This window comes from Dendrobates tinctorius, unplaced genomic scaffold, assembly GCF_039654945.1.
Source record: "Dendrobates tinctorius isolate UK_male_01 unplaced genomic scaffold, ASM3965494v1 ptg000224l, whole genome shotgun sequence".
NCBI lineage: Eukaryota > Metazoa > Chordata > Amphibia > Anura > Dendrobatidae > Dendrobates > Dendrobates tinctorius.
Genome location: NW_027361891.1, coordinates 13,989,764 through 14,015,519, shown reverse-complemented (window position 1 = coordinate 14,015,519; position 25,756 = coordinate 13,989,764). Strand labels below are relative to the sequence as shown.

Sequence of the window (25,756 nt, the reverse complement as noted above, 5' to 3'; positions counted from 1 at the left end):
ATTATTAGACAGTAAAAGATTTAAAATTCCAATTTTCTACTTCAATTTTATTAAAGTATATGTCATAGATAGGTCTTGGAAATTAAAGTCAATTAAACTACATGGAGAAAGAATAAAGATGATGAGCTGAAACAAGAAAATCTGGATGAAAATGGCTTTATATTATTAAGGATCTTAATTGATCGATGTGTTGGCAATTTAGAGAAGTCCAAAGGACCAGTTGATTAGGAAAAATTCACAGTTGAAGAACAATTTATGGAATAAAGAGAGTAAGGCCGGAGTCACACTTAACGTATGAAAAATCAGTCCGATTCTCTCTGCCAAATGTTCTCCGTATGGTCATCCGTGTGTAATGCGTTTGCAATGCGATGATGCGATTTTCTCGCACCTGTGTATCCGTATGACATGCATATAACTTTACATTTCTCACTGATTTTCCCCATTGAATTTCATGGCTCAATGGGCTGAAATGAGGAAAATGTGTGCGTATTTCTCACAAGTCACACAGATGGTCCGTGTGGTGTCCGAGTTTTTCTCGCACCCATAGACATGCATTGGAGAATCTTGGACGATATACGAGTACAAACGCAGCATGCTGAGATTTCACTCACATGCTGAATACGCCCGAGAAAAAAAATGGTGATGGGAGCTGCCCCATAGATTAACAGTGGTCCGAGTCCTATGCAATGTTTTAATCGCATAGCACTTATCTGTATTCAACGCTAGTGTGACTCCGGATTAACGGTTAATAAGATAGCGCTGGACTTGCCAACTATAACTAGTTCGTCAAGAGGCTAGTTGACTGGAGAAAGACTGCAGTAGAAGAACAATTTATGTATTAGAGAAAAATCGCTAAACCCTTCACCTCGAAGCCTGTTTTCACCGTCGTGACCAGGCCAAATTTTAAAATTCTGACCAGTGTTAATTTATGTGATAATAACACTGGAACACTTTAATGGATCACACCAATTCTGAGAATATTTTGTCATAACATATTGTACTTCATGATAGTGGAAAAATGTGTTCGATAAGACTTGCATTTATTTGTGAGTATATCGGAAATTTGGTGGGAAAATGTTGCAATTTTCAAAGGTTAATTTTTCTGCCCTTAAATCAGATATTTATGTCACACAAAATAGTTAATAAATAATATTTCCCACAAGTCTACTTTACATCAGAACAATTTTTAAAGCATAAATGTTTTTTGGTGGGAACTTATAAGGGTTAAAAGTTGACCAGTGATTTCTCAAGTTTCCAACAAAATTTACCAAACCATTTTTTAGGGACCACATCACATTTGAAGTGACTTTGAGGGGCCTATATGACAGAAAATACTCAAAAGTGACACCATTCTGAAAACTACACACCTCAAGGTGTTGAAAACCACATTCAAGAAGTTTAATTCTTCAGATGCTTTGCATTAATTAACGGAATGGAATGTGGAAGGAAAAAATTAATATAACTTTTTTCACAAAATTTTTTACTTTAAACAGGCTGTTAGGGTTGGCGGATTGCACTAAATAAATAAAGTGCAATCGCAACCCGGGGTCCACCATGCAGAGATGGAACCTGCTGCTAGTGTGAGCATTGATGGAACTACACAGCATGCGATCACTTTAAAACACAGTGTTAACGCCACACAGTGTGAACAGAACTCAGAACTCAGAGTACCCAGCTCAGTTACTTCACAGAGTGGTACCGCATAAAGAAAGTGATGTACTAAACCCTGTTAAACATCACAGGGGAAAGTTAGCACGTGGGTTGAGCTCACTCTGCAACTAAACTGTGCTAACCACACAATGGATGAAGCAGATGCTGAGTCAGGAAAATAACTCATATGACACTAAGTCCAATACCCTGTCGCTTTCCCAGAGAAATATGGCACTAGGGTTGGACTTGCTCTGTAATTCATCTGTGCTAACCACACACAAGAAGGAAATAGATGCTAAGCCAAGCGGGAGTTACTAAGTCCTAACCTTACCTTCCTATGCAAATATTCTCAGAGTATAGAGCGATACACTCAGACATGCAAACAGAGTGATAGAGCATCTACTCACAACATCACACAATAGTAATACTTGTTTGCCCACGTGCGCTGTTGGAAGCCTTTTAAACCCTAGGCTCCGCCCCAAACACTCACGCCCAGTCGGCCGAGCTAACGGCCGCGACCCAATATGGCCCTGCCACATCACCAGAGCAGCAAATCTCTGACCACCAATGAGAAAACACCACATCACGGACATGCTCAGAAAGGTGATCTCTGGACTTAGACTCCAGAGCGCAAGGCTGCCCCTGCATAGCACCAGCTACCATAGATTTGGTTGGAGAGCCAGCAGTAAACAAGCATATGGCACAAGCCTGAGCAAGATGCTGGGACCGAAGTCTGTGCTGAGCAGCAGTCCCAGCGGCTGGGCCAGAATGAGAGACCACAGTACCAGGCAATGCTTGGGATCTATCCTGCTCAGCAGGAGAATCCCAACACAGGCATTTTTTATTTTCACAAGGGTAACAGGAAAAATGAAGCCCAAAATTTGTTATCCAATTTCTCTTCAGCATACCAATACCCCATATGTGGGGGAAAAACCACTGTTTGGGTACTTTGCAGAGCTTGGAAAGGAAGGAGTGCCATTTGATTTTTTTAATGAGAAATTTGCTGGAATAATTATCATATGCCATGACACATTTTGAAAGCCCCTGATGTGCTTAAACAGTGGAAACCCCCACAAGCGACCATATTTTGGGAACTAGACCTCTCAGGGAGCTTATTAAAATGTGTAATGAGCACCTTGATCCCCGAGTGCTTCACAGAAGTTTATAACAATGACATGTGAAAATAAAAAAAATCAAATTTTTTACTGCAAAAATGGTGTTTGGCCTAAGATTTTTTTATTTTCACAAGGGTAAAAGGAGAAAATGCACTACACAATTTGTTGTGCAAATTCCCTTGAGCACGCAAAAATCCAATATTTGGAGGAAAACTACTGTTTGGGTGCAAGACAGGTTTTGTAAGGGAAGAAGCGCCATTTGATTTTTTTAAAAGCAAAATTTGCTGGAATCATTAGCAGATGCCATGTTGTGTTTATAGAGCCCCTGATGCGCCTAAAGAGTGGAAACACCCACAAGTGACCCCGTTTTAGAAAATAGACCCATGAAGAAACTTATCTAGATGTGTGGTTAGCACCTTCAACCCCCAGGTGCTTCATGGAAGCTTATAAAGTTGAGCTGTAAAAATTAAAAAAAAAATCACTTTTCCCCATAAAAATGTTTTTGGCCCAAATATTTTTATTTTTGCAAAGGTAGCAGGAGAAAATGGACCCTAACATTTGTTGTGCAATTCCTCTTGAGCATACTGATGCCCCATATTATGGGGAAAATGTCTGCTTGGGAGCACAGCAGGGCTCAGAAAGAATGAAGTTATGTTTTGGAGTTAGATTTTGATGGTATGATCTGCGATTGTCATGTCAGGTTTGGGGAGCCCCTGATTTGCTTAAACAGTAGAAACTCCCCACAAGTGACCCCATTCTGGAAACTAGACCCCTTAAAGAATTTATCTAGATGTGTAGTGAGCAACTTGAATTCCCAAGTGTTTCTCAGAAGTTTATAACATTGAGCCATGAAAATAAAAAAAATAACATTTTCTCCACAAATATGTTCTTTTAGCCCCATTTTTTATTTTCACAAGGGTATCAGGAGCAAATGGACTAAAAAATTATTGGGCACTTTCTCCTGAGTACAGCAATACCTCATATGTAGTTAAAAGCTACTTTTGAGGCAACTTGCAAGGCTCAGAATAGAATATGCTCCATATTGGAGTTCAGATTTTTGCTGGACTGATTTGAGGGTGCCATGTCATATTGGTAGAACCACTGAGGTGCCAGAACAGTGGAACCACCTATAAGTGACCCCATTTTACAAACTATAACTCTCAATGAATTCATCTCGGGGTGCAGTGATCATATTGACACCACACGTGTGTCACAGAATTTAATACCATTGGGCAGTAAAAAAAATTACATTTTTACCACCAATTTAGTTTTAGCCCAAGATTTTACAATTTCACAAGGAGAAATGAGTAAAAATGACACAAAAGCATGTCTGAAAATTTCTGCTGAATGTAGAAAGACCCTATATGTGGCTATACAGTGCTGTTTAGCCACATGGCGAGACTTGGGAGGGATGGAGCACTATTTGCCTCCTAGAGCTAAGATTTTGCTAGAATAGTTTGCAGACTTCATATACAGCGTCCCTATGTGCTAGTAGAGCAGAATCTCCCCTCAAGTAACCCCATTTTACAAACTACACCTCTCAATAAATTCATCTAGGGGTGCAGTGATCATATTGACACCACGGGTGTGTCCCAGAATTTTATATCATTGGGCGTGAAAAAAAAATTACGTTTTTACCACGATCATTTTGTTTTAGCCCCGGCTTTTACATTTTCACACAGGGAAATAGGTAAAAAAGGCACCAAAATGTGTCCCACAGTTTCTGCTGCATGTAGAAATACCCAATATGTGGCTGTACAGTACTGCTTAGCCACACAGTAACACTCAGGAGGGACAGAGCACAGATTTTGCTAGAATAGTTTGTGGACTTCATATATAGAGCCCCAACGTGCCAGAAGAGCAGAATCCCCCCCTCACATGACCTCATTTTGGAAATTGTATCCCTTTGGAAGTTTATCCACAGATGCAGTGATCATTTTGACTCCTGGGTGTTTTCCAGAAACAAGCAGCAGTGGATGTTGCTGAGTGAAAATTGCAAATCTGCCAGTTCAGTGCCCAGTACATTGTAGTCCCCAGCACATTGTAGTGCCCAGTAAGTTGAAGTGACAAGCTCATACTTCTGGAGGCATGCACTCATAAAATAGTCGGGCTCTCATTGCTACAGAAATGCCAAACATGTGGACGCTAAATGTGGTTTACACACATTTTGGGGTTCAGAAGGGAGGGGAGCATTTGGGTTTGGGAATGCATAATTTGATTAATTTCTTTTTGGGTGTAAGGAGCGTTAGTGCTGTTAAAGAGCCTTTCTATGAACAGTAACATGGAAGCCCCCTATATTTCCATTGAAAGATGACGGACCTGAGGGGGGACTTGCCTTCTTTGCAGATTGAGTTGAAGATTTTGTTGGGAACATTTTACATAACATTTGGGATCACATTTATTCAGCGCTCTATGCTGAGCACTTACATCAGGGTTTACATCTAAAGGCCCCTTTACATTTAGCGATGCACCAGCAATCCCAACCACGATATGACCCGGTCAGGATCGCTAGTGCATCGCTGAATGGTCGCTAGTGAGCTGCCAAACAGGCAAATCTCACTAGCGATACAGCAGCGGTCGGCGGTCGCACTTACCTTTCAGACGCGGTGAGGGTGTCCGTCTTCCGCCTGCGTCCATGGCTCGCTGGTCGGCGCCAGCAGGAAGCCGATGATGAGAAATGGACCAGGCCGATCTCGTGCAATCAGTGATAGCCAGTGGGGGAGCCAGTCAGAGGTAAGTATCACATGTAGCGATATTACTAGCAATATCGCTGCTGCGTCACAAAATCGGTGACGCTTTAGCGATATTGCTAGCAATATCGCTATGTGTAAAGCCCCCTTAAATCTCTAAGTGCCATGATTCAGATTAAACCCCAGAGAGAGGCACTCACTATAACGAGGCAGCAGAGTTACTCTGAACTCCATCTGGTCTCTGTTCAGCTGCGTACTTCTTTTTGGAAGTGCACAAACTGTGGTGAATCGCACTTTTATGTCCACAGTGACTCCATTTGCTTCATTATAGGGAATCTTCCGCCAGGGGTTCCATCTGAATCACGTATGTCAAAGATTTACTTGGGAAGTCCGGTGTAAGCACTCAGTGTAATACACAGGACAAATGTGAGCTGAGCCAGTGATTTTTGGGTAGCAGAATGAAAACAAATCAACACCAGGTGAAGAATTGGTTGTATTTGCATTTTGAGCTGTTCCTTGTGCGGTATAAGTGGTTAGACGAATTTATTCTCCTGGTCAGTACCAGATTCCAGATTTATATAGCTCTTTAACATTTGTGTGCTGTCATACACTAAAAATACTTTTTATTGCGCATCCCCATATTTTGAGAGCTATAATTTTTCCATATTTCTTCTGACAGAGTCATGTGAGGGCTTATTTTTGTGGGATGAGTTTACATTTTTATTGCTTTCTATTCTGATTTTTTTGGAGGCAGAATGAACAAAAAACAGCAAATCAGGAAATGTTTTTTTGGGGGTTTATGCCATTCTGTGTGTGGTAAAATTAATATTAGAAAAATATTCTACTATTGATTGACTGCCTAGTCAAATCCGTGCGCAGGATTTGGATCCTACCAGCAAGGCAGTGCGGTGAGCTGGATTATTCTGTTCTATTACTTCATGTAAAAATAATATGGTAGCTTTATTATCTGGGTCAGTACCATTACAGCAATAGCAAATTTATATTTCTTTTATGTCTTGGCGCTTTTACGCAATAAATACTATTTTATTAAAAGAAAAATATTTTTGCATCACTTTATTCTGACAGCTATAACTTTTTGATTTTTCTGCTGATGGTGCTGTATGATAGCTTCTTTTTTGCGGGACAAGATGACGTTTTCAGAGATAAGATTTTCATTTACATTCGTCTTTTTGATCATGTATACTGACTGATCGCTGATCTAATGCTCTACAATGCTTCTTCATTGCAGAGCATTAGATCAGCATCTCAGATGCATGGAGGAGGCATGTCAGCTCCTGCTCTGAGCATAAACTGACAGACCACCATCCTTAGGTGACTCCTGGCAATCTTTTGGCCTGGGGTCACCATGGAGACCATCGGAACAACACGTTCGCAATTTCGTTGTGCTGATGGGAGCACAGAGGAAACTCCCTCCCTATGCGATGCCCCGCGATGTTGCTGTCACTAATTACAGCGGCATCAAAGGGTTAAACACCCATGACCATAACTAGCACCGATCGTGGACATTGCTGCAGGGTGTCGGCTCTCATACATAGCTGACACCCGCATTTGATTGCGGCGATGCTCAGCATGAGCCTGGGCGATCATAACGCCTTATACATATAGCAATTTGCAGGAACGCAGCTCCAGCAGATATGATGCACGTCAGTGGTTAATAGACTAGTGTTAAGTTTCCCAACATCAACTAGATCTCTAGCTGTTGACTTTAGTGTGCACTGTTTAGAGCGGGTAACTAAATTGTTGTCTAAATCTATGATGTCAGCTAACATAGAAAAAATAAAAAAAAACTCACACAACAAGACATGGCCTTACCAAAAACCCTGTCAGATGACAAATGCACATATAGCAGGATGCAGCTGGCCTCCACTAATAGAGGCAAGGGGCAGCTCAGGTGCAAACTACTGACAGACACAACCACCCCACATCTAACAAACCATGGTGGGGTTGGCTGCCTAGTAGGAAAAATGCACATAGATAAGGCTTGCATAGGACGCCAGTCACACATATATAAGTGTGATGCACAGTGTCTGGTTTGCAACCTATTAATGACGCCCATAGTATTATCAGGCGGGTTGCTACAGCACTAAAATATGCAACAACACAGTGACAGACACCCCAATAGACCAAGCCAACAAAAAGAGGCCCAACTGCATCCTGCAAAAGATAATATAAGTGCAAAAAATTAATGCATACAATGAGTTCATTAAATGAGGTATTGGTTAATATTTTGGCCAAAATAGATAAAGCCTGCAAGCCACCGTCAAGGTTCCTCATGATATTGCAGGTCCCTAACACTAATATCAAAACAGCTAACATAGAAAAAATAAAAAAAACTCACACAACAAGATATGGCCTTACCAAAAACCCTGTCAGATGACAAATGCACATATAGCAGGATGCAGCTGGCCTCCACTAATAAAGGCAAGGGGCAGCTCAGGTGCAAACTACTGATAGAAACAACCACCCCACATCTAACAAACCATGGTGGGGTTGGCTGCCTATTAGGAAAAATGCACATAGATAAGGCTTGCATAGGACGCCAGTCACACATATATAAGTGTGATGCACAGTGTCTGGTTTGCAACCTATTAATGACGCCCATAGTATTATCAGGCAGGTTGCTACAGCACTAAAATATGCAACAACACAGTTGTGTGAGTTTTTTTTTTTTAAATATATGATGTGTAATCTGAAATGCTGATACAGCTTCCAGACTTAGCTGAATTTGGCCATTCTACACATCTTGACCCTATATTCCATTATAACTGTTTCATTTTTTTTCCTGATTTTTCTTGGGTCTTTGCGGTTTGACTGTCACGCAAGGGAATAAGGAAATTCCCTGGTAGGCCTCTGTGCAGGAGTGCCCACACCCCTCACTAGCCGTGTTTGGCACAACACACTTAATGTAACATACTTAAACAAAGGCAGCATCTCATCATTCATTTCACAAAATATCGAGTTTATTATTGTATGGAAGCATAGGCAAATTTGTGAAGAAGGGTAAGGTAATATTACGTGTTGCTGAACCGTGGACCCCAGGATCAATGTCACTGGTGAGACCTTGGTACCCCAGTCCAACACTATGTCTTTGTATCTGTTTTTGGAACTTGTATAATCTGTCTTTAACCCTGACTTGTTTGTTTTGATACAGTAGTCATCTGCACAGCATAACCACTTTGCAGATGGAGACCTATAATCTGCTGGCTCTCCAGAGACTTTTGCATATAAACATCACATTCTATAATAAATCAGTGTATATTTTTTTTGTTCTTTAAAGCTGAAAAATAAACTTGTATATCCATGACATTTCTTCTGAAGATGGGATAACCAATTATTGTTCCTAACATAGCCATGGGATTTATGAAATGTTAAAGATAGAGGAGCATTTCTATAAGGATGGAAACTTTTTTTTTCAAATATTGTAAATTCTTAATTGGTGTTAATATTTAGCAATGGTGCATGTCTGAGATGTGCCAAATTGTAGAACATATCTCTTATATTTCAGAAACAATACAGCTCATTGTAAAACATCAATCATATATAATGTATGCAACTGTCTCCTGTCAGCTGATGGCCTATGCAGATGGTTCCATCTTCATTTGTATTGTATATGGAAGAGAAAAACAAACCTCACCGCAGGATATCACATTAAAGGATAAAAGCAGAAAGGACACAAGTGCTGCACATGCATGTAAATCACTCTGAATGTTAATACAATAACGGAAAAGGTAACCAGAATCAGATAAAATCTTTTTTTTTTTATCAAAATCTTCCTCGACTTGGACGGTTTCTGCAGATGCCAAATATCTTCAAGGCTTTGGAAATTGTTGTTAAAATGATTCTTTAATCCAGAATTACATAGTACCTGTAGTTGAACCTCTGTCACTAAAAAGTGATGTGTGCCATATTGTTCCTTGGATAATGGGTCATGTTGCCTTGTAAAATGGTGATTATGCTTTATGAACTATATATCTCCAATATTACTGGCTACCGGAAAGGTGCTGTCTACTTTGTAATGATCGAGTACCACAATGGAAAATTTATGATTTTATCTCCTGGTGTAATGCACCAGGTTTGCTATTTTTTACTTCTTTACTTTAGACTGATTCCAGATTACAGTGTCACAAGGATTTTCAACCAGTACTTCACTTCAGACTATGCCCCTAAGGCAGTAACTGCGACATGGTATATTTATTGTACGCCTTTGTAAAAAGTCCTAGAGCCTTGTCCCTCAAAGTATCTATATATCCTTAATATTTTTATATTTGAAAGTCTTTGGGCTTTTTTAGATATTTCATTTTATTTTGTTATTTCTCTGTTCAGTTCATTTCTTTTGGTCTATTTCAGTGAGCCCGGTAACATCATTTTCTTCAATAAATATGATTCTGTTTTCCTTATTCCATACTTCTTCATAAGAATTTATATGTATCAAAGAGGCAGAAAGTCAAAGTATAATAGTTATCCATGTAAACTAAGTCTCTACTTTCATTTTTAAAAGGTTGCTTGCACTGTACGTAGTGATTCTTTTTTTTTATTTTTTTTTTTTTTATATAGCGCTAACATATTCCGCAGCGCTTTACAGTTTGCACACATTTTCATCATTGTCCCCGGTGTGGCTCACAATCTATATTCCCTATCAGTATGTCTTTGGAGTGTGGGAGGAAACCGGAGTGCCCGGAGGAAACCCACGCAAACACGGGGAGAACATACAAACTCCTTGCAGATGTTGTCCTTGGTGGGATTCGAACCCAGGACTCCACTAACCACTGAGCCACCGTGCTGGTCAATCAAATAGTTTATGTTGATGCATGTGTTTCTCTGAGTTTATGCTATAATAGAATAATAATATACTGACATAATAAGTATTCATTTGCTAATAAAACTTATTGAATGATCACGTGTCATTAGCGGTGGTAACTTGAAGCTCATTCGCCCCTGTGCAAAATCTCCAAAAGGTCCCCATATACTGTATCTCAGTTCTTTGAACCCTTCCTGATGGGGCCATTTTACGTCTTTTCATTTTTGTTTTTTCCTCCCCTTCTTACAAGAACCATACTTTTTTATTGTTCTATCCACATAGCTGTATGGGAACTAGTTTTTGCAGAACAAGTTGTACTTTTGAATAACGCCGTTTATTTTATCATGTGATGCTACATTAGTATTGCAAAGTGCAATTCCTCAATAGTTTTTTGTGTTTCCTATTTACCATGTTCACTACACGGTAAAACAGATCTGGCATGTTGATATTCCAGGTCAGTATTATATAGATATCAAACATGTATAGTTTTTTAATTTAAGTGGTGAAAAAATGTTCAGAAATTTGTAAGAAAACAAAGTATGCTTTTTTCGCATCATTTTCCGAGGCCCTTAACATTTTCCTTTTTTGAGATTTGGGCTGTGTGACGGCTTTTTTTTGCACCCTGCGCTGACATTTTTACTGATACCGAATAGATGGATGAATTAAATAATGCACACCCCCCCGTCAGTGTGTGTTAAATGCCACTATCAGAGATTGACCTGCCTCCGGCTGTCAGAGGCAAATGATGGCTGAATAATTCAGATCACATCTGCTGGGAAAGATGTGTCTTGGGATGCATCAATGGCAGGGAGCTGACATATGACATACTAGTACATCATATGTTGTTACGGAGTTAATAATATTAGTCTTCTCCCATGGTCCAAAGAGACCTTTTTCAGCTCCTCTGGGCTTAACGACCTATATGCAACTGCAACCCTTGCACGTGCATTAGAGTTATGCACTTTTTGTCTATTTTTTCTTTGAGTAAATAATCCATACTTACTAAGATTCACTTAATTAGACACATAGATGAGTCACTGTATATGCTAAAACAGTAAAGGGGCTATAGTGCCTATGCTTCACTGATCAGTGGGGGTCCCAAGGTTTGGATCATCATTGATTAAACATTGATGACCCATGGAAATGTTAGTGTATTTGAAAATTTGTAAAAAATCCCTTGACTGATGTAAAATGCCATAAGTATTCAGAAAAGCCATGACTGCATAAAAATATACAATATTATTAGAATCTTTCAAGAGCAACTACTCTGCTAGCTGACATTTTCAAATAAGCAGCAGTGTTTTTTCTGTACCAGTATAAAAAGTAAAATTGATACAGATCAAAAGTTCACTAAAATCATCGTTTGAAATAGTTTGTGCAACCCAGTCTCTTGTAGTCTGCTGCCTTACCTTCAATTCTCCAATAGAAGACAGAAGTCCTGCACCATATGCTCGTAGCTGTCCATCTTGTTTGCAAAGACCAAATTCAATAGTAAAAAAGTAGCACTGAAAAAAAAATTATAATAGATAAAAACATTTTTATAAAAGCAATTCATAATATATTTCTCCTAATTCCCATAGAACTAAGCTAAAAGGGTGTCCTTTCATGGGTGTCCTTTCAGGAAACAAACTACGGTATCTTAGTATTACTAAGGGTCCAGTGCAGGTCTTTGTTGTTTGGCTGGCAGTACTGTTGATGTGACATCAACACTGCATACAATAATCAGTGAGTTCCGCAGCTTGTGCTGTGTGCACAGGCAGAGCGGCTGGGCAATGTGGTTGGCTGCAGTGCTGTTGTCATGATATCTGTGCTGCAGACAATCAACAAGGTCAGTGTTGGAGAGGAGAGGTGGTGCTGGACCAAGGGAGGGTTAAACTAATCCTCCTTTTTTAATACAGCTACCATAGCTTACAGCACCAAAATTTCTAAAAGAAGAAAACCCTTTTAAGGCAACTCCTCTAATGACAGCTGCTCACATGAAACCAAAAGAATATGATGAATCCAGTATCAAAAACCAATTATATCGGTCACCGATTAAATTGACTATAAGATGCATTGGGGAAAAAAGTATTCAGTCAGCCACCAATTGTGCACGTTCTCCCATTTAAAAAGATGAGAGAGGCCTGTAATTGACATCATAGGTAGACCACAACAATGAGAGTCAAAATGAGAAAACAAATCCAGAAAATCACCTTGTCTGATTTGGCAAGATTTATTTTTCAAATTATAGTGGAAAATAAGTATTTGGTTACCTAAAAACATGCAAGATTTCTTGCTCTCACAAACCTGAAACGTCTTTTTTAAGAGGCTCCTCTGTCCTCCACTCTTAACCTGTAGTAATGGCACTTGATTGAACTTATTATCAGTATAAAAGACACCTGTCCACAACCTCAAACAGTCACACTCAAAACTCCACCATGGTGAAGACCAAAGAGCTGTCGAAGGACATAAACAAAATTGTAGCCCTGCACCACGCTGGGAAGACTGAATCTGCAATAGGCAAGCAGCTTGGTGTGATGAAATCAACTGTGGGGGTAATAATAATAAAATGGAAGACATACATGACCACTGATAATCTCCCTCGATCTGGTGCTCCACGCAAGATCTCACCCAGTGGGGTCAAAATGATCACAAGAATGGTGAGCAAAAATCACAGAACCACACGGGAGTACCTAGTGAATGACCTGCATAGAGCTGGGACCACCGTAACAAAGGCATCAGTAACTCTCTATGCCAGCAGGGACTCAGGTCCTGCGGTTCCAGATGTGTCCCCCTGATTGAGCCAGTACATATCTGGGCCCATCTGAAGTTTGCTATAGAGCATTTGGATTATCCAAAGGAGTATTGGGAGAATGTCATATGGTCTGATGAAATCAAAGTAGAACTGTTTGGTAGAAACAAAGCTTGTTGTGTTTGGAGGAGACAGAATGCTGACTTGCTTCCAAAGAAAACCATACCTACTGTGAAGCATTGGGGTGGCAACATCATACTTTGGGGCTGTTTCTCTGCAAAGGGACCAGGACGACTGATCGGTGTACATAAAATAATGAATGGGGCCATGTATCGTGAGATTTTGAGTGTAAACCTCCTTCCATCAGCAAAGGCATTGAAGATGAAATGTGGATGGGTCTTTCAGCATGATAATGATCCCAAGCATACCACAACAGCAATGAAGGAGTGGCTTTGTAAGAATCATATGAAGATCCTGGAGATGCCTAGCTAGTCTCCAGATGTCAACCCCATAGAAAAACTTTGGAGGGATTTGAAAATCTGTGTTGACCAGCGACAGCTCCAAAAACATCACTGCTCTAGAGGAGATCTGCATCGAGGAATTAGCCAACATACCACCAACAGTGTGTACCAACCTTGTGAAGACTTACAGAAAACATTTGACCTCTGTCATTGCCAACAAAGGATATATAACAAAATATTGAGATGAACTTTTGTTAGTGACCAAATACTTATTTTCCACCATAATTTGCAAAATAAATCTTGCCAAATCAGACAAGGTGATTTTCTGGATTTGCTTTCTCATTTTGACTCTCATAGTTGTGGTCTACCTATGATGTCAATTATAGGCCACTCTCATCTTCTTAAGTGGGAGAACTTGCACAATTGGTGGCTGGCTAAATATTTTTTTCTCTCCTGTACATATCCAGCTCAAGTATTTAGTGGCTCTCTATTCTAATTTATAGGGGACCTGAAGTTAACGTTATTTTTTAATTTTTGTTATCATAAACGTTGTATGTCAGTGTTGCTAACTATATGTTTTGGCATCCCTTGACTACTTTATGTTACATAGTTCGTGAAACATTCACTTTGCTACTGATGAACTTTATTTCAAAACCTAAAAAAAACAAAACTGAGGCTGGTGATTTAATTACACTGGAAATCTCCAGATGCCTCTGTTTTAGCTAACTCTTCCATAGCTTATGAAATGTACAAAGTTAATGATGGAAAAGATCTGTAATGCCGCCTGACTAGGGAAAAGTCGGCTATTCACACTGCCCTGTACATAAAGGGAAAAGAAAATGATCAGAAGCATCTGCTTGGCATGTTAAAAGATTTTCTTTATTCAACAGACCTATTTTTTGCGCGTCAAAACTGTGTGCAACTTTTTATATGATTTCTTTATTTTCATGATTTTCTGTAGAAATACGTTTAGCTATCTGATTTTCTTTAAAACTTTTTTAATGTTATAATGTAACAAGAATAACTGGAGACAAATGTACTAATTATAGCAGTTAAACAAATTTGTTAGAACGCAGCAATTTATAAATTTGTATAATTTGGTGTAAAATGTTAAATAAGAACTCTTGATCTAATTAAAGCTACTGTTACACCTTTAACAGAGCTCTTCCGGGGCAAGAGGAGAAACCCGTGGTCAGACACCACTGGCGGTGGCTTATCTTCCTAGAATACAGAAGGATAAAGAGGAAAATCTTAACATGTCCACTTTTTCATTACACTACAGTAACAGGAGTCAAAAGTAGAGATTGGCGAACTTAAACAGTAAAGTTCAGCATCTGTACCCAACATTTACTGTTCGCACTCGGACACCAAACACGGACTTCTCCAGGAAGTCCATGTTACTGCTCAGGTTTGACCCCCAAACACCGGCTCTTTGTAGCACTGTCATGTGCATGGCAACACAGAAAACAGTGCTTCTGATTGGTGGTAAAATCATTACCGCCGGTCAGACAGCTGCAGTTCCCACGCTGTCAAATGACAGCGTGAGCCTGCAGCTGTGATCAGAGGTAAAAAGTTTACCTCCGGTCACTGGTGATGGCTGATGGAACTACAGCACCCTTCAGCCTACGCCTGGTGCAGCTAGTAACATGGAGGGCAGGTACAGCTGGTGGGAGTATTCATCAGCCGACGCCTGCGCTCTAAATAGATAATAAAAAAAAACAGTGTGGTTTCCCCTGTATTTTTGATAGCCAGCCTAAAGCAGATTAAGTAGTCTGGTAAGGGGCCATGGATATTGGTCCCTCCCAGCCTAAAAATAGCAGCCCGCAGCCACCCAGAAAAGGTAAATCTATTAGATACACCAATTCCAAGGCATATCGCTCTGATATTAATCTAATGTGTTTGTGGGGAGGTTAGCTTCTAGCTTGCTATGAGCAAGGATTGCTATTGATTGGGAATGATTCAGTGATTTATATGGTTTATATCCGTTGTTCAGAATACACCTCTTTTAACAATAAATTTTACTAAATGTGTATTTTAAATTACATATATTTTTTGGGATGCTGGAGTTTTATTTGAGATTCTACAATAATATGCATACGCCATAAAACATGTGCCATCATGTTCTCAGTAGGCTACATATGATCATCGGCAATGGATAACCAGAGATCTATATTTCTATCAAAGAATAAGTCTCAGAGACAGCTTCCTTAAGAAAAGGTGGAAACTATTTCCATCTAGATAAACAGTAGTGAGATTTCAGTTACAGTGCCTTGCGAAAGTATTCGGCCCCCTGGAACTTTTCAACCTTTTCCCACATATCATGCTTCAAACATAAAGATACCAAATGTAAATTTTTGGTGAAGAATCAGCAACAAGTGGAACACAATTGTGAAGTTGAACGAAATTTATTGGTTATTTTAAATTTTCGTGGAAATTCAAAACTGAAAAGTGGGGCGTGCAATATTATTCAGCCCCTTTACTTTCAGTGCAGCAAACTCACTCAAGAAGTTCATTGTGGATCTCTGAATGATCCAATGTTGCCCTAAATGACTAATGATGATAAATATAATCCACCTGTGTGTAATCAAGCCCCCGTATAAATACAACTGCTCTGTGATAGTCTCAGGGTTCTGTTTGATGCACAGAGAACATCATGAAGACAAAGGAACACAACAGGCAGGTCCGTGACACTGTTGTGGAGAAGTTTAAAGCCGGATTTGGATACCAAATGATTTCCAAAACCTTAAAACTGCAAAGGAGCACTGTGCAAGCGATAATATTGAAATGGAAGGAGTATCATACCAGTGCAAATCTACCAAGACCCAGCCGTCCCTCTAAACTTTCATCTCAAACTAGGAGAAGACTGATCCGAGATGCAGCCAAGAGGCCCATGATTACTCTGGATGAACAGCAGAGATCTACAGCTGAGTTGGGACAGTCTGTCCATAGGACAACTGTGGGGAGGAGGACTCCCAGACAGTGAAGGGGCAGTTGCCCATGGGACCGCCATCAGGGTTCCTGAGGGAACAATGCTGGGAGGACAGTAAAAGAAAGACTTGACTGAAGTTGTCAGGGAAACAGGGGGCAGGGCAAGCTTAACAGGAGCAGGGGGCACGCTGAAGTGGCAGTTGAGAGAGAGCCAGACAACAGACAAGAAGTCGGGTGAGACAGAGAGGACCGAGGGAGCGAGCGGTGTGTTGTGGAGAAACCGACAGGGCCCTGTGAAAGGAAAGCTGCGGACTTACCGACTAGTGACATGTGAGAGCCTTGCACCGGCGGCCGCTCCCCTCATATGGACACATACAGCTGCCCCCGCTGTTTCCCTCCCTGCTGTGACAAGTCCACGACCTCCACTGACCGCTGCGACTAGAGATCATTCCTTTACAGCGGTCAGGACACTGCCCCCCTGCCTTCTCCCCCAGCTGCGGCCCTGTCATCACCGGCCCTAGGGGGCGCCACCTCACTACAGGCGGCAGTAGGGGCCCCCATCCAGTTTGCTAAGGGACCCTGAGCAGAGGTTGGTGAACGGTTATATTTAGAGACTGCGTCATGACTCTGCTGTGAGACGAGAGTCGCAAGGGGGACGCCTGTTGCGCCCCACCGTCATCATTTTCTTCAGGGCCTGTTGCGCCCCACCGTCATCATTTTCTTCAAGGCCTGTTGCGCCCCACCGTCATCGTTTCTTCAGGGCCTGTTGTGCCCCACCGTCATCGTTTTCGTCAGGGCCTGCTACGCCCCACCGTCATCATTTTCTTCAGGGCCCGTTGCGCCCCACCGTTATCGTTTTCTTCAGGGCCTGTTGCACCCCACCATCCTCATTTCTTCAGGGCCCGTTGTACCCCACCATCATTGTTTCTTCAGGGCCTGTTGCGTCCCACCGGCATCGCTTTTTCAAGGGTCTGTCGAGCCCAGTTTCACCCCGGAATATCGAGGCTTCAAGGCAGCCGCATCAGCGATCTCTATGCGGCCACGCCTGTGATCCAGACAGACCCCTGGAAAGATAAGTGTAATATATGAGATAAGGACCCCCCAGTTTGGTCATACGTGGCCTATAGCAACCGGGCAAACCGGGTTAGTCGCATGCACCATAAGAAAAGTGTTGTTAGGGTTGTTGAGTCCCTGCGTGGACTGATTGTTGTTTACATTTGTTGTTAGGTCAATATAGCCCCGTGGCTACAGTTTTATACAAGTTTATTCCACAAACCACACTCAGTCTCGTGTCTCGTCACTGCCTCCTGTGAACCTGCTAGGACCCTACACTTGGCATAGTCGGCAGGATGCAGTCTCCGAGCACAGACAGTGGTGCCCCAGATCAGGGTAGAGCTGTAAACTCTACAAATGAGGAGGGTCCCCATACCAGCATATCATTGGGGGCCATGCTGAACAACCTGCCTAGATTTTCCGACTCCAATACAATGTAATGGAGCTGGACAGAGCGGATGCGGGGGCTTTTCCGGATGCACCCAATGACCCCTGATCTGGAGGCCGAGGTGGCACTCATGGCACTGGACGGGGAGGTGCAGAGGTCAGTGATGTTGAAACCTCCGGGGCACCGTAACACTTTTGAAAAAGTGTTACAGATAGTAGAACAGACCCATGGGGACCCTACTGATGTGGGAGAATGAAGAACCCGTTTGTTTAGTCGGATGCAAGTAGAGGGGGAGACGATCACAGAGTATATGAATGTCCTCCAAGAATTGCATACGGCTATAGAAAGAAAGGACGGGGTAGGGGCAGGACCTGTTGACATTACCCTTCGTGACCTACTGGTGACTGGTTTGAGAGATCCATTAGTCAAAGAGGCACTGTGGGAACAGATCAGAATGAATCCCCGAATAGATTTTTCAGAGGTGGGAAGTCAGGCACATGCTCGAAAGCAGGAGCAGGGGATGGCGGTCCCCGTGGGGAAAGTCCAAGGTGTGGAGGCCTCCGCGAATGTAGTCGAGGAACCTCAGTGGGTGGAAGAGATGAAGCAAGAGCTGAAAAGTATTAAGGGCGAGTTGGCCGAAGTAAAGAGAAGAACTGAGACCAGGACTGGACGACCTAGCTTTAATCCTGGCTCCTGGGGATCACGCTCCCCGCGGGGTGGTCAGCCTACACAGGCCCGGTGTTTTGAGTGTGGAGAACCAGGCCACTTTGCCCGAGAGATACCCACCCCGGCGGCCATTAAACTAAAGGGCTCCGGGCTGGGGGGACGCCGCTCGGAGCCGAAAACCACAACTAGATGTGGTGGAAGTCCCGAAGATTTGGTAGCAAAATGTCTGGTGGTTTGGGCAGAAGTGGAGGGCTGGGCCGTCCGGTGCCTGGTGGACACGGGGTCACAAGTAACCACTATGCCTGCAACGTACTTTCAACAGAACTTCCCGGAAGCAGCCAGGCCTCAGTGGGGGCCCGTGATCAGACTAGTAGCTGCCAACCAACTGCTGGTCCCAGTTGCCGGGGTGGTGTGGGTGCGTGACACTGTGCGGTAAATCCCTTGGTCGCAGAGGGGTGGTACTGACTCAAGGAGAAGCTGATAAGCAACACCCCGTCACCCTAGGCATGAATGTCCTACGAGAGTTCGGCAACCTACTGCTCAATGACCCTACACAGAGGATTCTGAAGCAGTGGGGTTCACGCACAGCCCAGGGACAGGTATTCCAGCAGCTGGTGCGGGGAGCCCGGGTACATCAGTACCGCCAGGAAGGCGAGGCTCTGGGTAAGGTCAACACACCAGTGACTCGCCTGCTTGTGTTACCTCCTGGACAGACTGTGGTGGCCCTGCCCATTCGAGCCCCGATACCCTTGGAGGGTGTGGAGGTGCAGGTGGAGCCATGTCACTCAGAGCGCTTGCTTCCTGGCATACTAGTGGCCTGTTCCCTGGCTACTGTACAAAAAGGAGCCGTCCTGGTGCGCTGCGTTAACCTTGAAGACCGAGACACCATTCTGAAAGCATGGACTGTACTGGCCAAACTAGTAAGGCCTTTAGAAGAAGTGCTGCCAGCCCCTGCGGTTCAATTACGAGTACACCCCGATGATCCTTGGGAAGTAACAATACGAACCTTTCAGACCCACGAAGTCTCAGCACAAGAGAAGGGCCGAAATATTTTGGAGCAGATGCGGGCCGAGCTTTCTGGATTAACTGCAGCCCAGCTTTCACAGATAAAAACATTGCTGGGACAGTACCATGAAGTATTTGCTAGTCATGAGGACGATTTTGGGTGTACCACCGCCATCACTCATGAAATCCCCACAGCAGGAGCGGCCCCTATCCGGGAACGATATCGACAGATTCCGCCACAACTCTATCAAGAGGTGAAAACTTTGCTGGCCCAAATGCTGCGAAAAGGGGTGATACGGGAAAGTCAAAGCCCCTGGGTGGCCCCAATCGTGTTGGTCCGGAAGAAAGATGGTACACTACGATTCTGTGTGGATTATCATAAACTGAATGCTTGCACTATTAAAGACTCATACTCACTGCCCCGAATAGAAGAATCCCTCTCCGCCTTGGGGAAGGCAACATATTTTTCGACCCTGGACTTAGCCAGTGGGTACTGGCAGGTGCCCATGTCAGAGGAAGATAAAGCCAAGACGGCATTCATATTGCCCATGGGACTGTTTGAGTTTAATCGGATGCTGTTTGGGCTGGATAACGCCCCCGGGACCTTTCAGCGATTGATGGACCAGCGGTGTCTGGGAGATCTCAATTTTTAGGCTACGTTGATCTATCTGGACGACATCATCGTCTATGCCGCCACCTTTGTTGACCACCTGAAGCGGTTGGGACAGGTACTCAGCCGGTTGCAAAAGTACAGGTTGAAGGTAAAGCCTCAGAAATGCCACCTATTTCGCTCTCAGATTGAGTATCTGGGTCATGTCGTTTCGGCGGAGGGTGTGAGGCCATCCCGGGTGTTAGGAGTCAGATTTCTGCCCTGGCTATGCAGAGATCTAGACCCGTACATCCTGCAGTCTCCTGCTATCCGTCCACTGCAGGAGAGATTGCAGAAGAGTTTGCTTTTCAGCAACTCTCTCCGGAGGCTAAGTCCTTCATCCCATACTCTGAGCATGCTCCTGGGACAACCTCCCATTGGAGCTCAGGAGTCAGGTGCTCAGGTGCTGCTCCTGATTCCATTGGTCCAGCTCACGGTTATGGAGACTTCCGGAAGGTCCCGTACACTATAAAAAGTGCGCATGGCTGTTCCGCCATGCGCTAGTATTTTCATACTGCTACTGTGTGTATGGTATTGTATGCTTGGACTGGTGGATGACTTATTATGAAACCCCTTCCCTTTGATATTACGATTGTGTGAGTGATTGGGCAGCCGCCAGTAGCAGCGCTAGCGCCAGCGCGCTCCAGCCATACCTTGTGCAGCAGCTAAGCGTCCTGCATTGCGCCAGCGTCCTTGCAGCGCCTTGCTTGCGGCTCAGTTCACGCCGTGCTGCAGTTGCAGCTTATTTCTGCATCCGCAGTTGCGACGCCATCACACTTGTTACTACGGTAGGTGTCGGACGTAGTGACGTTTTAACTACTCCGGTTTTTGCCTACCGCATGTGTGTCGCTGAGTCCCTGTGTTACTAACAGGCTCAGCGTTACTTTTCTATTTTTCCTGTAGCAGCTCTGTGCACTTAACAGAGAATGCTTGATTGCACCTTGGTGATATAGAACCCCATGCACATTACCGCCACAGTGCTCTGTGTCTTCTAGCTGCGGTTTTTCCATCTGCCGCACGGTGGACCCCGGGCGGCGAACACATTTATTTATATTTTTTTAAGCGTGTTCCGCCGCCGTAACACCGGGAGAAGGTGGCTGCTATCCAGGATTGGCCTACCCCCGAGATGGTGAAAGATGTGCGGGCTTTTCTGGGGTTAGCCGGATATTACCGTCGCTTCGTAAAGAATTTTGCACGACCTGCTGAAGGGGGCTCCCGCTGGGGCCAATGGGTGAAAAATCCAGTGGCAACACCCTCAGGAAGAGGCCTTCTGAGACCTCAAGGCTGCGCTCTCGGATGCCCCAGTGTTGGCTTATGCGGATTTCTCTCAACCGTTTATCTTGCACACTGACGGGAGTCTTCATGGACTGGGGGCTGTGTTGTCACAGGTTCAGGATGGCCGGAAGAGAGTGATCGCATATGGAAGTCGCTCACTCCATGACTCTGAGCATAACCCTGACAATTACAGCTCTTTTAAGCTCGAGCTCCTCGCAGTGGTGTGGGCTATGATGGAGAGATTCGCAGAGTACCTAGTGGGCTCCGAGGTGGTAGTGCGAACTGACAACAACCCGCTGGCTCATTTGGAAAGCGCCAAATTGGGGGCTCTGGAACAATGATGGGTGGCCTGGATGGCGAAGTACAATTATAAGATTATCTACAAAAGAGGGGCCGAGAATATCCATGCAGACGCCCTCTCCAGGATTCAACATACAACTCCAGGGCAGAATCGAGACGAAGAATTGGAAGGAGAGGAAATACCGTTCGCTCTCATTGCTACCGTGCTCACAGCCGACAATAAAAAGATATCTTCCTCTGAGACCCCAAGGGGCATACTGGAACAATCCCGGGATAAGTGGATACAACAGCAACAAGAAGACGAAGAGGTTGGCCGTCTCAGGCCATGGGTCGCCGCTGGGCAATTACCCACTGACTCTCAACGGCAAAATTTGACCCAAGACCTGTTGCTTATGCTGCAACAATGGGATAGGTTGGTTATCTGAAAGGGATTATTGTATCGTAAAACAACATTACAAACAACTTCAATGACGGTTTGGCAGGTGGTTACTCCAGGAGCCCAACTTCACATACTGGCTCGGGAGGCTCATGAAAAAGGGGCCCATTTCGGAACAAAAAAAACTTTGCAATGGCTGCAACAGAAAGCTTACCACCCGTGCTTGCCGGCTGTTGTGGATGAAATTTGCCGGACCTGCCGCTTGTGTGAACTAGCCAAACCACCCGCTCAGCGAGCTGCAACACAGACTATTGTGACCTCAGCAACCCTTGAGCTCCTGACGGTGGATTATCTGACCATTGGACCCGCATTTCAGGGATACGAACACTGTCTCGTTATGATAGATCATTTCACCAAGTTCACTGTGGTCACCCCCACTCGGGATCAGACCGCAGAGTCAGCTGCCTCCGCAATTTGTAGAAACTTTATACAAGTATACGGCTGTCCTCAAGGAATACATTCTGATCAGGGAGCATGTTTTTTGGGAAAAGTCATGGAAGAATTACATCACCGCTATGGAATTGACAAGACCCGGACCACATCGTATCACTCGCAACGGAATGGGGCTTGTGAACGATTTAATCGGACATTGATTCAGATGTTGCGCTCTCTGGAGAGTGACAAGAAGGCCCGTTGGCCTGAATATGTTTCCGAATTAGTTTGGGTCTATAACAATAGGGTACATCGAGTGACTGGCTATACCCCCTATTCCCTGTTGTTTGGGCGAGAAGGTAAAGGGATCACGGAGGTGGAGTTAGACCCCGAAGAGCCTCAGCCCTGGACTGGAGTGTCGTCTTGGGTCCGAAATCATCGCCATCGGCTGCAAACTCTTCACCGGATTGTACACACCAAGCTCCGAGACTGGGAGCACCCAGGGAAGAATGCAACCCCACCTCCTCACCTCCAAAGCGGGGACCGGGTGCTTGTACTAGATCAACGCCCCCAGAACAAACTGGAGCCGCATTGGGAAGAAAGTCCTTATCGGGTCTTACGCCGTATCCATCCTGACGGACCGGTGTATGAAATACGACCTGAAGAGGAGGAAACACTGCCCACTCGTGCTGTGCATCGTAATATGTTATGCCCATGTACTTCCTCTGACCCGAAGCAACCGGAGCCTATCCCGTCGACATCTGAACCGTCTTCCGTATGTTGGGACCCGGAAGACAACGAAGTTTGTCTCCCAGGACTCGGAGGCCCTCCACTCAGTAATGAATCATCTGACACAATTAGCCCGTCTGCACCAACCAGCCCACTGATGTCCACCACCCCAGATGACTCTACCCCAGTTGAACTTAGACGCTCCGAGCGGTCAACAGCCGGCAAACCCCCTGAACGATATGAGCAAGATCAATTCATATGGCAACGAACATTGAAACCCCTACAGACCGAACTCAATAGACTAAAGCCCTCGCCCGAGGACTGGCGAGCTTACAGGGTGGGGCAGTGTGGGGAGGAGGACTCCCAGACAGTGAAGGGGCAGGTGCCCAGGGGACCGCCATCAGGGTTCCTGAGGGAACGATGCTGGGAGGACAGTAAAAGAAAAGACTTGACTGAAGTTGTCAGGGAAACAGGGGGCGGGGCAAGCTTAACAGGAGCAGGAGGCGCGCTGAAGTGGCAGTTGAGAGAGAGACAGACAACAGACAAGAAGTCGGGTGAGACAGAGAGGACCGAGGGAGCGAACGGTGTGTTGTGGAGAGACCGACAGGGCCCTGTGAAAGGAAAGCTGCGGACTTACCGACTAGTGACATGTGAGAGCCTTGCACCAGCGGCCACTCCCCTCATACGGACGCATACAGCCGCCCCCGCTGTTTCCCTCCCTGCTGTGACAAGTCCATGACCTCCACTGACCGCTGCGACTAGAGACCAGCGTCGGACTGGAACACCTTGGGCCCACCAGAGAAAATCATTCTTGGGGCCCACTATGTAGCTGCATAGAGTTAAATACCAGACCACCAATTATGCGGTAAAACACGCTAATATCCGGGTATAATATAAGGTTGTACATGTCTTAATTATGTAGCAGGAGTTGGGGTAGCCCCCTCATAGAATATTAAGCAGCCCCCTCACATAGTATAATGCAGCCATCTCATAGAATATAATGCAGCCATCTCATAGAATATAATACTGCCCCCCTCATAGGATATAATACTGCCCCCCTCTTAGGGTATAATGCACCCCCTCATAGGGTATAATACTGCCCCCCTCATAGGGTATAATACTGCCCCCCTCATAGGGTATAATAGAGAGATAGATATAATAGAGAGATAGATAGATATAATAGAGAGATAGATAGATAGATAGAGACAGATAGAGAGAGCGAGAGAGATATAAAAAAAAAAACACAATACTCACCTCTCCTCCTCGCTCCCACGCTGATCCCGGCTTCAGTGTCAGGAGCTGCCCCCTCTGCCAGACACACAGCGGGTGCGCGATGTAGTGACATCATCGCGCACTGGCTGTGAGTCAGGAGCAGAGGGGGCTGAGGGTGGCGCCGGCCCTGATGCAGAGCGGCTTACTGGGCTGGGGGCGGGGCCTCTGGGGGAGGAGACCTGAAATGATATTCACTGCTTCGCAGTGAATATTCATTTCCCTTTAGCAGCGGGGACAGGGGCTCCTGCCTCCTGACACCCGCTGCTACTCCGCTGGCAGGGGCCCCCATAGCAGCTGCATGGTGTGCGACACACCACTGGCTGTGGGCCCCTGGAGCAGCGGGGGCCCTAGGCAACTGCTGGCCCTGTATGCCTGCAGGTGCCAGGGCCCACCAGATGCCAGGGCCCACCGGAGAATCCTCCGGTTCTCCGGTGGGCCAGTCCGACGCTGCTAGAGACCATTCCTTTACAGCAGTGAGGACACTGCCCCCCTGCCTTCTCCCCCATCTGCGGCCCTGTCGTCACCGGCCACCTCACTACAGGGGGCAGTAGGGGCCCCCATCCGGTTTGCTAAGGGACCCTGAGCAGAGGTTGGTGAATGGTTATATTTAGAGACTGCGTCATGACTCTGCAGTGAGACGAGAGTCGCAAGGGGACGCCTGTTGCGCCCCACCATCATCGTTTTCTTCAGGGCCTGTTGCGCCCCACCATCATTGCTTTCTTCAGGGCCTGTTGCGCCCCACCATCCTCGTTTCTTCAGGGCCAGTTGCACCCCACCGCCATCATTTCTTCAGGGCCTGTTGCTCCCCACCGGCATCGCTTTTTCAAGGGTCTGTCGAGCCCAGTTTCACCCCGGAATATCGAGGCGTCAAGGCAGCCACATCAGCGATCTCTACGCGGCCACACCTGTGATCCAGACAGACCCCTGGAAAGATAAGTGTACTATATGAGATAAGGACCCCCCAGTTTGGTCATACGTGGCCTATAGCAACCGAGCAAACCGGGTTAGTTGCATGCACCATAAGAAAAGTGTTGTTAGGGTTGTTGAGTCCCTGCGTGGACTGATTGTTGTTTACATTTGTTGTTAGCTCAATATAGCCCCGCGGCTACAGTTTTGTAAAAGTTTATTCCACAAACCACACTCAGTCTTGTGTCTCATCATGCGAACCTGCTAGGACCCTACACAACAATCAGTCATACACTGCACAAGTCTGGCCT

The 25,756-nt window shown here is 44.8% G+C and overlaps 1 protein-coding gene across 1 annotated transcript in view; it reads right to left on the bottom strand.

Moving 5' to 3' along the window:
* TPH2 (tryptophan hydroxylase 2) overlaps positions 1 to 25,756 on the bottom strand; it is a 527,147-nt gene that overhangs the window by 18,362 nt on the left and 483,029 nt on the right. Inside the window, exon 9 of the mRNA XM_073555538.1 lies at positions 11,684 to 11,779. Coding sequence (XP_073411639.1) covers positions 11,684 to 11,779 — 96 coding nt within the window. The remainder of the gene's footprint in view (positions 1 to 11,683; positions 11,780 to 25,756) is intronic.